This window comes from Osmerus eperlanus, chromosome 27, assembly GCF_963692335.1.
Source record: "Osmerus eperlanus chromosome 27, fOsmEpe2.1, whole genome shotgun sequence".
Taxonomy (NCBI): domain Eukaryota; kingdom Metazoa; phylum Chordata; class Actinopteri; order Osmeriformes; family Osmeridae; genus Osmerus; species Osmerus eperlanus.
In genome coordinates, this window is record NC_085044.1 from 4,389,200 (window position 1) to 4,406,219 (window position 17,020).

Below are 17,020 nucleotides of genomic sequence, written 5' to 3' on the forward strand. Positions count from 1 at the left end.
GCTCAAAGCGAACCAGGGCAGCTAGATCTACAATTACAATCATTTGATTTGGTTGGGAACAAAATTATGATAACAAATGCGGTTATTAGACAGGGCGTCTTGCGGCGGTGATGCACACACATTCACCTTTTTCAAAACCCAGCCAAAGGCGCACACAGGGAACATTGTAGTCAAGTGCAAAAGTGAAGTGCTCCACCAAGCCAAATCCCATAAAACTAGAATTAGAAAGGACTATAAAAAAAAAACATGCATGAAAACGGCCCAAGTGGAAGACAGGGCGTCTTCCCTGGGTCGGAGCCTCTCAGACGGGAGTGATTGGTGACAGGAAAGGTGACAAGTGTTGCTGTTAGGATGGAAGGTGAGTTTTATTTACCATCTGTGTTTTGCCTTGCTCTCCAACCTTCGCCAGCGCGACAACAACCGTAGAATGGGGCGCGGAGGAGGGAAGAACAAAAATAACAGATATGACTTTCTCATTGCTGTACAGCTCTATTCAGTGTCATATTAATACTTGAAACCCACACGTACACACCAGCATACATTTACTTGGTAATCAGCATGAGGACACAGGGTCTTTAAACCCGACGTCGCAATGGACCTTGAGCAACCATGCGCACAAATTCAGAAATATCTGTTATTTTTGGATGTTCGGTGTTTAAGACGACAGTGTCCGTGTCGAATGACATCCCTTTTATTTGTCCTTTTAGAAGACCTTGGAAGCAGATCAATCCGATCTTCCGGCGAGCGGTACTTAGGTTAACATATGATGCATTCGGTCCTTCCTAAAAATACTCTGGAGTTCCTCCATGATGTGTGTATTCGAGGGGAACTCGGGAGCCCGGCGCGGGGCACATGCGCGCGGGGGCAGACACGCTGAAAGTGGCAGACATCCGTCACGACAAACATGCCAAAGAAAGGAGAAGAGAAAGCCGTCTTTGAGTGCGCCCTAAACACTGACGCGGTTGAACTACTCCGGGCATGAATGAGCTGAATGCCATGCAGGGAGAGCAAAGGGGGGGAGGTGAGGGGGGGGTACTTCAGCTAGCACCGGAGACGGCGCTGTAGCAGCTTGTCAGATCAGAGGGCTAGCTGAAGTAGCCCTCTGCTGTCGTGTATCCACGCTGCTCTACCTGGCTAGTTGGAATTTCTCACGTCAGGGTTACTTTCTGGAGGTGGATGGGGGGGGAGGGGGGGGCTGTGCTGTCAGAACCTAATCCCTTTCCGTCAAAGGCATTCCTTTGCCACAGATGCTAGCTGGGGCAATAAATCATCGGCGCTTAGCCTACACAGTGACTCTGGTCACCATAAAGCACTGCTGTTTGGAGGTTGACAACGCCTTTAGCGTTAGCTCTACCACCATGTGTCGGGGCAACGTTCAGTATGATATAACCCGTTTTATGACACGCAGCGAGGAGTTTTCTGCCAATGAGAGACACTTTTATGGATATCAGGGTTAGCTACCTGGGTCAATAGCATCTCACTGCAAACAACAATGTCCATACAGCTCTCGAGACAGGAATGGGCGGCTACCCAAAAGTACCGCTGAGGAAACGTGTGTTTTTCTTTCAAACGAAAGAGCCTTAAATAACCGATAACGTGAATGAATTCAAAGAACGACAATGTGAGGAGTTTGCAGGTCGTTGAGACGATTGGGAGACCTTGATGGACCGCGCTGAGGTAAATGGGAGGTGAAAACCATGTCAGAGGCTTCCAGCGCCGAGGACGCTGTTAGTTAACGTGTGTCATGTGTCCTGTAGCAATGCGGCCTCATGAAATGAGGCCGCATTGCGGTTCTTGAGCGAGGAGTTTAGCGTTTGACATGCAGATTTGTTCTTAAGCACCTGACAAGTTGACTTGACTGTTAAATCCTCACGTCTTCAGAAGATTTCTAAAAGTCCACCGAGTCAAATTCAAACGCGACAAGAGGCACGGCCGGGGGGGGGGGGGGGGCGGGGGGAGAAGGCGTGGAGGTTTGGGGGCGTGAGGCCCAGTCCTGTCGCGAGCCAGCCTAACTGTGCACGAGCGCACTCGAGGACTCCAGGTGCTCCAGACCTGCAGGTCTCGGGGCCCTCGTCACTCCTTAACCTTAACGACCCTTGTGTGTGTGTGTGTGTGTGTGTGTGTGAGAGAGAGGAGCATCCGCGTGCCGACCGACCTTCCACAGCCCTCTTGAAGAAGACTTTGCAGCTGCCGCAGGTGAGGACCCCGTAGTGGCACCCCGAGGCCTCGTCGGAGCACACCAGGCAGATCTTGTGGGCCGGGCCTCCGGGCTTGGCCGAGGACGAAGACGTGGAAGCGATGGCCTCGGACGTTCTGGATGACGGGCTGCAACATGGGCAAAGGAAAACACACACACACAGGTCAAAGGTCATATCCAGAATGTGCGCCTTCAAAACAGACCCGTGACACAGCTGTCGTGACCTTTCAGGTTCGGTCAACTCTCGATAGTGAGCTAGTCTAATATTATAGGTCAGCCTCACTCAACATTATACTCCACACTCCATTATAGCCTTGCACAGTCAAAACACACAATTTGGCGCAGCGCTAGCCCTGTATAATGAAAACCGACAATAACGACGCTACGGCAATCATCCAGTCTGAAATGTGTCTCGTGTTTTGTCCATCAATAGCGGAGCAGGTGAGCAGAGGTCGACCTGCTTCGCTAACGAGGCACCCAATGACCCCCCTCACAGCCGAGCTAAAGCTACTTGAAAGGGATTTTCAGCCAGCTTACTAACAGGGGCTTGTTGTAACCTCATGGTCTGCCGTTAATAGCCTCAACCAGGGGTGCTGGGAAAACAGGCAGTCTACTACCTGCCCCAAGGTCAACATTCCTTCCCCCCCCCCCCCCCCCCCCCGTCTGAACCTAAGAGCTCCACATCCACTCGCGGCACCGCGTTTCAATCGCGGCACACTCGTTCCACTATCGACGCGCACAATATCGTTATTATATGTCTGCGCCAGGGTAATTCCCCACCTGGACTAAAATTAACCATAACACCCCCCCCTCCCCCCACGCGACAGGCCCTCGATTAAGCGATTAAAACGCTGTCTGGTCCAAAGCCAAAAACACAAGGGCGACCACAGGCGACAGTGCAGCCTCAGGTGATTCACTTTTTTTTTACGGGGGGGGGGGGGGCGGGGGGGGGGGAGAGACAGCATTAGAAGGTAAATCCCTCCCACGGCAGTTTGCTTTGACAACAAAATAGGCGTGGCTTAAGGCCTTACGTAAGAGGTTAAGGAGCATTCAATGTCTTGCGGTGTCCGGGTTCCAAGAGCTAGGCTATGCTAGGATTAATTCTTGGCCAAGCTAACCGCAGTATGACCTTTTTTGAGGGAGTCAGGTGGTCGCAGGCCCCACCCCCTCCACCCCCCCCCACCCCCCCCCCACCCCCTCCACCCCCCCCACCCCCTCCACCCCCCCCACCACCACCACCACCGGAGCATGACCTAAATTCACAGAGGGGGTCGGTTCTCTAATGGTCACTGGAAAGACGACACTTGTTGATGGGAGTCCGAGGTCCTGCTGGCTGTGTGCTTGGTGGCCCTGGTCACTGAATCTCCAGAGTTTCAGAAACAGCGGGGGCCTACAACTCCATTCATGCCGTGTGGACCTAGCCCCCCTCCCCACCCCACCCCACCCCCCCACCCGAACGACAGTCCTCACGGCCGAAGCTACAGAGCACCGAGGAGAGGGGGGGGGGGGATCGCCTAACCCTCGACGACGGGCCTCAGCTTCGGGCGCGCCCGAAGAGGAATCAAAACATACATTTTCGAACGTCTTTATGAAAGAACCAGCAGGGGGGGTTTTCCCTGGGACGCGTGCCTGCCTGCCTACCCGCTCTCTCGCCTTCGTCCCACTGTCTCTCCGAGCTTGGTGGCACGCTGCCATGCACAGGCAAGCCTCATTAGAGACACCTCCACAGTGGGGCACAGAGCACACACACACACACGTAAGCCAATGCACACGACGTAGGATGCAAAATAAAACCCAGACAGGCCAACACACCCACACGTTAACACAGCCAAAATGCAAGCCGGCAAAAAAAAAAAAAAAAAAAACACGGCTAGCTAGTGCGCCGTAACACGACGCCGGCTCTGAAGCAGCCCTCTGTGCTGCCGTTTAGTGACCTCGGTATGCTAATACCTCCCACACTATTCTGATTACGTGTGTGTGAGGAGTGTGTGTGTGTGTGTGTGTGTGTGTGTGAGAGGAGTGTGTGCGTGTGGTGGGAGTGGGAGTGGGAACACAAGGTTCGACTGAAAAAAAAAGAAGAGGAGCAAAGGATCAACAAACAAGTGCGAAATCGTAATGGCCGCCACCGCGCACACGCATGCGATGTTTGTCGAGCGACCGAGCTATGGAGCAGCTTGTCGCCGCCAGCAAACGTGACAACAACAACAAAAAGACTGACTGTTGACAAAACAAAAGATTGGATTTTGGAAAAGAAGCAGGCCGATGTCCCAGGTCTCTCAAAAAGAACATTTGGGACGGTGTATAGTCAACATCCGGATCTTTCTATGAGGCACTGCTGTGCTTTATGTGTCGGCAATTCAAGTCCCCATCTCTGGCTTTGAAGGAGCAGGTCTGACTAGTCGTTGGGGACTGCAATAGGAGTGCAGGGCCTTTTCTGTCAGTCTGACTATCTGGGGAGTGCATGTGTGTGTGTGTGGGGGGACGACGACGACGACGGGGGGGGGGGGGGGGGGCGACGACGACAGAGGGGCCTCCCATTTGTGTAGGAGGAAGTCAGGGGCTCAGTGTGCTCCGCAGGTTCACGTTCCCATGACGTCAGCCATGCCAACTGCATGCCAACATGCCCTGCTAGGGCTCCCTAACCCAGGCTTAGGGGAGAGGGCCTACCAAGAGACTGTCAGGGACAGAGAGAGAGACAGAGAGAGAGAGACAGAGAGAGAGAGACAGAGAGAGAGAGAGAGAGAGAGAGAGAGAGAGAGAGAGAGAGAGAGAGAGAGAGAGAGAGAGAGAGAGAGAGAGACAGACAGAGAGGAGGCCTGACAGCCAGTCAGTGAGTCTGGACAGTTCCACTGCAGAGCTGGCGGAGGATTGTGCATGTTGGGCAGGGGATATCAACCGGTGGCTCCCTCGATGGATGCCAAGGAGATTTAGCTCGGTGTTTGTCTGAAAAATGCTCTGGAAAGAGGCCTTCTCGTTGAGAGACCGCATTAGGTACACAGCTCCCTCCAGCTATTTTCCCCCTCCCTCTCCCACCCGCTCGGCCCTCCCCCCTCTCTCCTGTTGAGGTTATGTAATATTCATATTGGCGCTGCCGCGACGACGGCCCCTCCCTCCCAGCACAGCCGACCCCCCCCCCCGCCCCAACCCCAGCCAATCCGCTCCCACTACAAGCTCGGAATACAGAGGAGGTCAGGCAAATCATGAGATTATCCGACTCATCTACCCGGAGACAGACACACACGTACACGCACGAAGCACTTACACTATCGTTACGCGCTCTTTCCCACTACTGCTGCCAGAGAGCGAGGGGGGGGGGGGGGGGAGAAACGTTTCATTTAGAAACGCGGGCGCGACGTCCCTGTTCCTGTTCCCCCCCGATCCTCACCGGCCGAGTGCCGTCTCCTGAAACGGACGTCAACCGCCTCGAATAACCGGCGAACCTTCCCGGCGGTTGGTTTATCCGCTCGGTACTGCCGAGCGGGTGAATTCCCCTAGCTTCGAGAAGTGAAAATTGAACAGAAACATAAATAATAATATACGATATCGATCGACGCGGGAACATCGGAGAGCCATCGCACGGTCGCATGCTGAAGTTAGCCCCTGGGGAGAGGGGGGGGGGGAGAAATGGCCGGAAAGCCACAGTCAATACTGGGCCTACCCTGTAAAACATCCGCTACACGCCGAGCCCTAACTTCCCCATTTCGACCAAGCCGAGAGGGACGGAGAGAGAGACGGAGAGAGAGAGACGGAGGAGAGAGAAAGACGGAGGAGAGAGAGAGACGGGGGGGGATCCTGTAATGAAGCTGTTTACGGGGCCCAGGCCTCGTCGCGGGGGAGAGGTCTGCGTCTCTAGCGCTAGCGGGGGGAACCTTCATTTGCTCCCTCGCAGATCGAGTTAGCCCCTGACACTCGTCCTGCGCTAAAGCAGACGGATGACTTCGGACCACCTGCACAAGGGGCCATTTCCCTCCCGCGGGCCATTAGCATTCGTTTAGCACATTAATGCTTCAACCCCTCAGCCAGGGGAGACTGACGTTTTATTGTAGGCGCCTGAGTGGAGTCACACCAAAAAGAAAGAAAGAAAGAGGGGGTAGGGGGAACAAAACACCACAGGGCAGACAACACCCTTCTCACTTGCGGCTCTGCCCTCGTCGGGGAAAACGAGCTACGCGGGCTTCTTCGCCGGCCCCTTTGCGATCGTTCGCGGCCGGACGCTTGGCCGGATTCGAGAGGGGCCGCGTAAAACCAAAGCGCCTCCTCGTCCCCTCCGAGGGAGGCGGGAACGGAGCGGCCTCAGCGCAGCCGCCCGCGGCAGGGACACACCCGCGGCATTCGCCGCACCGCACACTGAATAGCTGGCCTCAACGGAGGGGCGGGGCGGGACAAAGAAGACGAAATAATATATCTAATGTTGCGATGAGAGGAACCTGGGAAATTCACGAACTCAAGTACAATGTTTTATGGGGAATAAGCGAAACGGGGACAGAACACAGAGTTGCTCGACGTGTTGCTTTGCGGACGCCTCACTCCCTTTTACAGCAGTCATGGTGGGGGCAACGAAAAGCCCCGATACAATTCAGCTACAGTGGAATTGAAATAGCAACCGTTAACAATAAAGGCTATATCTGTTAGAGTTCACTATGTGGCCCAGCAGGATTTCTATTCAGTTCAAATCACTTGACGCAGAAAAGAACCAAAATGCACACAAACTGTATTGAAAATGTTAAGAAAGACACCTTTTTTCCAATTCTTAAATCATTTGTGTCAGATTTCTATATGGAGACACTGGTATTTTCGGACAGGGGGGGGGGGGGGGGGGGGCTGGGGGAGAGAAAAAAAAACAAAAAACAAGAGAAAGTATTTTTAGAAACGATGGATTCTAAATAGGAGGGCGGGGCAGGACGCTGGCCAAAGTCCAGCAGGACTGCCGTGTGAAGGAAAATGGACACCCCCACCCCCATTCTCCTGATCTGATGTAGGCGTACAGTAACACACCCCTAGCCAGCTTGGAGATGACTATGTGCCCTCACAAAGCCAATCATTAACCCGCGCGCAGCATGAACACGGCTCCTTTATGAGGACCTCGACCTGTCCACACGCCATGCGGGCGGACGGAGGGAGCGAGAAAGAGCCTGTTGTATTTCCACTGGTGCCGGACACACACTGAGGGAAACTTAGACATTTACATTTCGTCATTTAGCAGACGCTCTTATCCAGAGCGACTTACAGTAAGTACAGGGACATTCTCCCCGAGGCAAGTAGGGTGAAGTGCCTTGCCTAAGGACACACCGTCATTTTGCACGGCCAGGGAATCGAACCGGCAACCTTCTGATTAATAGCCAGAGTCCCTAACCCCTCAGCCATCTGACTCTCACGGCGGGGGAGCCGTGGGCTGAGAACGAGAGCAGGCGAGAGTTCTCCAGCCCTCCGAGGGCTGCTGGGCAGGGGGGGGGGGGGGGGTTGCCCTGTCCTCGTAGCGCTGCCCACAGCTTCGTGCAAGACCCAACGACCCAAACAGCCAGGGTCTTACGGAGGCAGGCACTAGGACCCAGTCATTTGAATGCCGAAACTGAGGCCGAAATCCGAGAATCGATCACATCAGACATAAAGGGAAATCACAGGAATTTGACATGGTTGTGAGGGATCCAAAATACCTGTGGGGATGTCGGTGAAGGATGCATTTTCTTCCTATCAAACGGAGTGTACAGTAGATGTTATGCACCATCTTAGTCAGTACTGTGAAGAAGTGAGGCCTGTTACAACCTGATCCGAACCAACGTTCCAGTTGCGAGCAATTCCTTGCGAGCGCGTTATTGACTACCGACATGAGTTTGTTGTTCAATGAAGCAGCACTTGTTGAAAACACCCGTCCTCTGGGAGTTGAAAGCCCTTCAAGACAGACATTATACTTTGTTTTCTAGTACACTGGAACCTCCGATTGGAGGGGAAAACAAAACGGCAAATGAGCACGGATTTGGGGAAAGTCAAATGCATAAAAAAAGGCCATTGACCACCTAACCTGCCTGCAATCGAGTCATTTGTATAGCGGCAGCCAGTATAGAAAGCAGTCTTTTGTATAAACCAACACAATAGGCCATATGAGCCTCGATAAGAGGCTAACTAACAATGTGATTCATCTGCAGAAACACTGATCAATATAGCTATAGGGAAATTTCCACATGCTCTGCAAAAAACTGGTCTTGGCTGACGTTTCCTGGAAGATAATGAGCCTGGGTTTGTTTATTTGGCGCCGTTAATTAAAAGTATGTTGAATCATCTTTCCGTTCTTCGAAGCTGGCATCTGATGCTAAGCGTAACTATGTACAGTGGCTAAGAATAAGTGTCTGATCTTAGATATGCAGGTGTTTTTTAATTTACTTTTTAAGAACACAACCAAGGCAAAAAAATTACAGGCAGTCTCATCACCAGCGAAGAAAAAGCTATTTCAGTTGTCCAGGAAACGCAGTAAAAAATGTATAAATAAATAATCTGAATGTAGAAAAGCATTGGTCATTGCCTTTTTCCGGATGCTTCTAGCCTAATGGCCTAGACCAAAATAAAGTACAACAAGGAAGTCATCAAAAGGTATACAGGCGAGGGGCAGGCGCACTCACACGCCACAAATGCCTTTTCCATGGCAACCGATGTGGGAGAGAGAGAGTCCCTCGGGCATTAATGGTGCGTGTTGAAAGCCACACGGCTCTGGGGCTGGGAGAGCAGGCTCATGCCTGTAGCGGGGGGGGGGGGGGGGGGGGGGTGGAGTGGAGGGGGGGTCAGACCTGGCTGGAGAGAGTTATGACTATTCATGAGTCTCTCCGCTGCCAGGGGGAGAGGATTCCACGAGACCCACTCGGGGGGGACCTCGCCCAACGACGGCACGTCTTTCCCGGAACCTTCCGTCCGGTGGCTATGCCGCCGCCCGGCCTGCCCGTAGCGGTTCAGCGCTAACCTCAATACAGGTGCGTGCACGTTTAGGACTGACATCATGTCTTTAGGGTTTGTTAAACTGTAGGCCCAATGCTGGAGTCTGTGTGCAGCAGATAGTGTGTGTTGAAAAAAGAAACCTGGTTTTATTCAGTAATTACATGAATTGGTTCAATCACTGTGAACAGAAGGCCTGAAAGCCTAACGGGTAGTAAAAAAACACAGCCACTTCAGCGGCAAGCAAAACAATAGGAAAGGGGGCCATAATTATGGGATGAAAAGCTTGTTGACTAGCACAGGGGAGGACAGAAAATGGTGGACATTAGCAAAAGGGCCTCCGACTGGACTTCTCAGCACGAGTTAAATTCCTTTATTCCTGCTGAAACAGGAAAAAACACTCGTACACACACACACACACACACACTCGTACACACACACACACTCGTACACACACTTGACGATAATCATGTAAGAATGACAGCAGCAAAGGGCGAAACAGAGGGCCTCAGAGGAGAGGGAAGATATGACGATGGAGGGGGGGGGGGGGCGAAGGTGAGAGCATCCAAGTTGACACGGTGACCGAACCGCCGACAAGCTACCATCTGGGGGGGGAGGGGGGGGGACGACAACCAATAATCAGGGGAAGGGGGAGGGCAGGGAAGGGCATAAATGCTGATTCGACTCGAAAAAAAGCCCTCTGGTCATTGGATCAGACGAGCAGAGCCAGATGTAACATGAGAGCCCGCAGGGATCAGAAACCCCTCTGCAAAACAAACAAGACGAGCAGGCAGAGATGAGCGCCGCAACCTTGAGGCCAGAAGCTGAACCGTTTGGCCCAACTGGCTCCGGGCCCGCGTACGGCGAGCTGCCAGATTTCCCCCCCTCTCCGCCAATCACTTCCAAGGGGAGGGACCAGGAGCCTTGGCTGCAAACCAGACGAACAACGCTGCCGGCTCATCCTCTCGGATGAGGTCTGCTCTCGGACTGTTTTGGCCGTTGGCATACGACCCGGGTACCATGACATGACAAAGTTAGGTATTCATTAAGCCTGGGGTCCGTCTGTTTGCCATGTTTGTTGCAAAGTCCTCGACTCCACTGCCAATGTATAAACAGAGGGCTATCTGGGGGTACACAAGTAGCCCATAGTAATCAGTCAAAGGCTTAGGGGAAACTGACCCATGTTATTTTGTCACTAAATAACATGGGTCATATGACACCACAAACTCCACACAGGCCACAGGCATACCCTACCACTCGTATTACATAATCACCACAAATGAACCTTGTCACTTCCTATTTCGGAAGTATAGAACCGCAATCAGAAAAAGGACCAGCGTTGCACCACAATCGCGCAACCTGAGAATATCCCACCACCCCCACCCGCGCTGTCCGAAAGACGACGGGAAGTTCGAGACCCGCGGACATTTCGAGGAGCTTTCCTAAAGAGTGGCGCAATCAAACCGCCGATCGCACGCTTCCCTCTGCACGGTCGGTAACATCCTCCTGACATAACACTGCCCAGGGATGCTGTCAAGACTGTTATTGTGAAAAAATGCAGAAGGGGGGGTGGGGGGGGGGCGGTTCAACAGAACTTCTACTGTGAAGTATCGGCGTGGAGGAGGAAGAGTTACGGCTGTTTGCGCGGCGCCGGGCCGGGCCCTCTGCCCAAGCTTGGCTCCAGTCGGATGCGGGCCGGAGGGAGCCGGAGGGAAAGCCCAAACGCGGCACACAAAGATGTCGCCCCACAGTTCCTCATTTCAAGTCGCATCCAGTAGACCCGTCTCAGTGAGGGCTTGGGGTTACCACATGTTGTTCACAAAGGATCACTAAATGTACAGTATGTCACTGTCCACAGTTGTTTGAGTTATGAGGTAAGACACGCCCAGACAAGAAGGGCTGACCCACCACAAGAAAAGCTAGGGTTATTGGACAGCCCTGCGTTAAACTAAACAGCGGTTACATAAGCGGGCTCTCGATAAGACCTTAAACAAAGCACTTGCAAGCCTGCTAAGTGTGCACGAGCGAACCACAGAAAAACTGAATAGAGCAGGGGGAAAGTGCAATGATTTGAATGAATCCTACACTAAATCTTACTTGACTTACATTTAGTCATTTAGCAGACGCTCTTATCCAGAGCGACTTACAGTAAGTACAGGGACATTCTCCCGAGGCAAGTAGGGTGAAGTGCCTTGCCCAAGGACACAACATCAGTTGGCATGACCGGGAATCGAACTGGCAACCCTTCGGATTACTAGCCCGACTCCCTCACCGCTCAGCCACCTGACTCCCTGACTTATTGGGAAATGTAAAACATTTCACTGTTGGAATAGTATTCGACACTGCCATACATCCAACGAAGACAGGTTCTCTATCGAAACCAAAGCGCTTAGCGCATTTCTCGTCGGCTTCAATGTTGACTCAGTAGAACTGACTAGCCTGACTAGGCAGCCCTGCACCCTCTTATGGCTGTATAACAACACCTACCTATGGGAATGACGTAACAACATGTAATAACAATTGTATAGAGAGAGCCTAGCAGTGCAATTTGTTTTGTCTAAATAAAACTGACAGTCGACACGGAAACAGTCGGTGCCAGGCAAAAGGCATCGAGTTATGATGATCTCACACATGCGATCGCGCGAAAAGTGGGTGACTGGGTGTAGGCCGGGGCTTGCTGAATGACTCGCCACCAAGGGGCGCTCCTGGCAGTGCTCCAAACAGATTATCCCCAACAGAGAGAGAGAGAGAAGAGAGAGAGAGAGAAGAGAGAGAGAGAGAGAGAGAGAGAGAGAGATGAGAGAGAGAGAGAGAGAGAAGAGAGAGAGAGAGAGAGAAGACGAGAGAGAGAAAGAGAGAAAGAGAGAAGGAAGGAGAGAAAGAGAGAGAGAGAGAAGAGAGAGAGAGAGAGAGAGAGAGAGAGGGAGGGGGAGTCAGGGAAGTCAGGTGATTTACGAGCTGAAGCAGCAGAACCTGCAGAGCGTGTTCTTCAGAAGCCAGGCATCGCTAGCCGATGCAACGGCGGAGAGAAGCGTGATGCAGCAAAAAAAAAAAAAAAAAACTCGCCCGGCAGATGTGAAAACAGTCAGGCTAATCTAACGACAAGAAAGGAAGCTAGAAAGAAGAAAAAAAAGTCACCATAAAAGATGGTATTTATCAGTCGGTCAAGGTCCGTACGGATGAACAAAAAAAACATGCTAGATGTGTTAATGATTAATATGCAAATCGATGAATCTCTTAAGAATTGTATCAATGAACCAGGAATTTGAGCACTGCTGTGTAACATTGTAGGGCCGCTGGATGCATATTTTTGTTCTAAATGAGTAGCACATCTGCCCAATAAATGTTTAATGAAGACTGTTATTGGAAAAACTGTTAAATCTATAACTCTCCACAACAGGCATTTCACTGTGCTAAAGGTGTAAACAACTCATCAATTAACTGATCTTTAATCGAAATAACAATCGAGAAAATTCCAGAAAATTGAACTTTACCCTCATACAGGCCAGCTTGAATTATTGATGTTATTGATGTTGCCTGAAATCCATCACACTTAACTCGTGATATCTGGGTGTTCCCCAGGCTGACCTGGGTTTCATATCAGTTCTAGAATGAGTTCTACATTCAAACACGCGGCCTACACTGTCCCTTTTCTAAACAATAGACCAACCACATGTAGCAGCAGAAAATATATATAAAAATCCCCACATTTCGGCTGTGTGTGAGAAGAGGCTTGGGAGGGCATGAGTCTCCATTTGGAAGTCGCTTCATTTCAGTGGACGAGTGCAAAATTCAACATCACCTATTTATTCCAACGTCCCCTGACATGGGTTCTGCTTGTGTAAATGAGACACCTCTACCCCCCCTCCCTCCCCCTCTCCCCCCTCCCCCCTTCCTCCCCCTCTCCCCCTTCCCCCCCTCCCTCCCATTTATTTGACCCAGGTCCATCTGTCCATGGGCTGATTGTTCCTGCAGTTATGCATGCGGTGACCACAGCCTGGCCCAACAGTCTGCTTTCACAAACGCCTGCGAGGATTATCGATGTTATTGGCATCGCCGGCGGCAACCCATTTCTCGGACTAAAGATACCTCGATTTTTTCCCCCCAGAGCTAGCTCGTGTTACGCAGCTTCAAGCAGCGAAACTTTATTTATTTTTTTTTATTTTTTTTTTACCAGTGACATGTGTGTGTAGTGTGTATAGTAACTGTAGGCTGCTGTCAGATATCTGGTCAAAATCAAAAACACGATTAAAATACATAAGGGCCACATAGAGGCGACATATACTTTCTCCCTCAAACTTACAATTGAAAGTTGCTATCAGGTATGCATCCATCTTCTGTGAAACGCGTGGCCTATGACGGTAACCAAAAGGGTTTGGTGATTAATTACGCGACTGTGAACGCCCCTCAAAATAACTGCAGCTGCCACAGAGTGGGTTGAGTGTGTTATAGGTCAACGTGAGTTTATCAAGTCGTTTGCCTATCTCGTGCATGACTGGTTGGAGCCTGCCATACAGACTGGCGCACACTTGAATCGCACACTTGAATCGTTCAAAAGCACTGCTGTCGTCTATGTGGGCACTATTCATAAAAGGACAGAAAGTGAAAATAGCGTTTGTGCAATATTTAGGCCCCCGTGTGACGAAAGGTCACACAATCATACTTTGTCAACACTTCTGAAGAAACGAAGGCTGCTAAAAAGCTTTCCATAATCCTTTGTAGCCGGTTAGCGCCTTGACCAAGTGCGCCGACATGCTGTTAGCAAATTGGTAATTAGCGGCTACATGTGCGTAAACCCTTTTCACCAAGTGCGACTTAACGGTACAATGAGCTCTTTGAAGTCCCTGCATTCCTCGTCGTGCACACGGAACTAGCCAACGAGAAGGAGGGAGAGAGCGAGAGAAGCAAATTGCGAGGTTGGGTGGGTGGGATGAAAAGGGAGCAAGGACACTGGGGGGGGGGGAGAAGGAGAGAGAGAGAGAGAGAGAGAGAGAGAGAGAGAGAGAGAGAGAGAGAGAGAGAGAGAGAGAGAGAGAGAGAGAGAGAGAGAGAGAGAGAGAGAGAGAGGAGAGAGAGAGAGAGAGAGAGAGAGAGAGAGAGAGAGAGAGAGAGAGAGAAAAGGCTGCCAGAACGCACACAGCAAAAGAGAAATATACACTGTAAACTCTTGTAACATGCTGCATACCAAGCTAAGGCTGTGTGCGTGGGCACACAGCCTTAGCCCATTTATCTGCAATCCACACACTTTAACCCCAGTTTATTTTGATTGGATTTTCCTTTTCAAGACCAAAGAATTGCCCAGATAGTGCATTAGTGTGGGTGGACACAAGGCAGACCTTATGAACATCCCTGTGTAATTGCATTTGGCCAAAGCATTTCGACTGCTGTATCATGCCTGGCAGTCACAGTCCAAGTACAGAAACAAAAACACATCCACACAAGCCCCTCAGCACTCCTAAATGTCTGGTAAATAATCGTTTTTGGGCAGGTTTGGTCCTACAATTGGTCGGTTTGTCATTTCAAATGGGATTCCTAACGCAGGAACGCACGTCACCATCTTTGGTCAACAGGCGTCGTTTAATACGATAAAAAACAAAAAAAGAATTGTGTGCACCACCTGATAACCTTGACGTGGGTAATCAACGTTACGTCACTTCATACAAAGCGACGTACAGGGGAAGGGATGTGAACCGGTGACCTCTTGGATCTGCATTCTAACGCTCTACAACCGAGCTCTACCCATCAACCAAGAGTCTTCTTCAGCAGACGGGCGAGTTGGATCTGTCCCAGCTGCTCCACCAATGGAGGATAACCCTAACCCTGCAGGTCGTAACTCTTCCACACAGAGATGGAAGAGGGGAACCTAACCCCGACCCCTTCGACCTTTGACCTCTCTGTGCCTGGCTGGAGGTAACACCATCCTGTGGAAAGGGCGCGCGAAATGTCTTCGCAACGTCCCGCCGAGCCAGCACAATGAGACGAGGCGACGGCGACAGAACTAGGCGTGGGTATTTAACCCAACAAAGAAGCCACGAATGAAGACTGAGACTGATACTGTGCGCAAACAAATAAGACAGATAACAGAAATCCCCACAGGCAGACAAAAGAACAGTAGTCCTCCGCCCCCCCTGAACTCGTGCTGAGAGACCCAATATCAGAGCTGCACCGCAGGGAACTGAGGCCAGGGCAGGAAATTCCAATATCTTGATTCTGAGATTGGGAGAACAAGTTTCAACAAAACCAAGAATTCACATGAGGGAACTTGAAAGAGTTCCAGCGAGAGGAGCCGAGAGCAACATGTTAGACTGCGGACGAGACTGCCGACAGTCTAACAGCAGTTTAGCAGTCTAACCCCCCCCCCCCCCCCCCCCCCGGATCTCCCTTCTTAACTTTTTTGAGATCCGACACCAATTAGGCAGGCGGGCCTCCAGGAGTTGCGTGTGTCAGGACTGACGCGACACGCATGTGACCCGACCCGTGTCGGGTGTCGGTCACGCGTGTCAATGTAGCTACGTTGAAAATACAGCCGTGTCGTCGGAGCAAACACACTTGGGATCGAAAAACGAACTTAAGTTCGGCCTCCTCCTCTAGTTCTCTTATCGCTGTCATTTCAGACATACATATACAAATGGCGAAACGGCGTCCTCGATTCTGGCGTGCATTTATTGGCCACTGTGGCACTCTGAATAAGTCTGTTTGCCTTGTTACAGTTTGGACAGCCCATGTGAAGTATATCCTCAGAAAGGAGTACAGCCTATTACCCTCTAATTGTATTCTATGGAAAAGGCAGCCATGGAATAAATGAGTGATGATAAAATAAATAAAATAAAATAGGTCATAAATGATTCCTTACTTGCTGCCTACTAATCATGCAGTCTATAGGGTTACTAAGGGATGCAACATTTCCAAAATGTTTCCCAAAATGTTGCTTAAGGAGGTGACTTTTTTCCCCCACTATTTCCACTGATAACTATTATATTAAATCAGTAAGCAGACCGGGTATTAGAAGGTAACAACGAGAATTTTGTTACACTTACTACATCACATGGACAGTCAGTTCTTTGCATTTCACACAACCGAACACAATCAAGCACACACACGACAGCATTCAGACCAAAGAGCTCTGATAGATATTTGTCCATGTATAACTAGCAAATACAAACAAGAACTAATATTGCCGTCTTCAACATCCGTTTTTGCTGTCATGCACAGGTTTGCGCTCGGATAGCGTGCCAATTTGTAGAGGTCTCGTGTATTCCCGTGAATTCGTCACGTCAAAAAGCCCTGCCTAATCAGATCCACTGACAGAACGTTGAAAATAATTCCACGGGAATTCCTGTCAATTCACACATTCCTGAGAACTCCCCTGGAAGTATTCCCCCTTTCCACCAGCTCACGCGCTTCCCTTTCTCGCCGCCGCAAAACGGAGGCCCGACCCGGCGGAAGCCTCCGGAGGCCACGCGTCCTTTACCGAAAACGAAGAGAGGGAAACAGATTGGCCCGAGGGGGAAGTAGTCTACGTTCTTACCCTGGCCACGGCTCGGATCCTGAGCCTTCGTGAATTAGTTCTAAACATCGTCGTCCTGTGGATCAGAACACTAAACAAGGTACTGATAGTGAAAGGAGCGTCTAAGCAACAGCCCGGCCTAAACCCAACCCACATGAGGAACTGTCCTACACATGTAACAAGTGTATGGAAATATCCAAGATTGGAACAAGTTTAATGCCATCCTGAAATGAACAATTAGAACAGGCTACCCTTGGCGCACATCTGTTTTAGATAGGCCTTTTGAAATAGACCCCTAAAGATTTTTTTTTTTTTTAAGATTAGCAATCATCTGTGTAGATTATGAAGTTATCAAGACAACGGTGGAATTCTTTGAACTGAAAAATGTAGCAGCT

At 50.7% G+C, this 17,020-nt stretch overlaps 1 protein-coding gene across 1 annotated transcript in view; it reads right to left on the reverse strand.

Annotated features, from left to right (window-relative positions):
• LOC134013692 (glucocorticoid receptor-like) overlaps positions 1-17,020 on the reverse strand; it is a 30,521-nt gene that overhangs the window by 8,919 nt on the left and 4,582 nt on the right. The window contains exons 3-4 of the mRNA XM_062453350.1: positions 2,156-2,325; positions 374-400 (exon numbers count right to left, since the gene is read on the reverse strand). Of these exons, the coding sequence (XP_062309334.1) occupies positions 374-400; positions 2,156-2,325 (197 nt within the window). The remainder of the gene's footprint in view (positions 1-373; positions 401-2,155; positions 2,326-17,020) is intronic.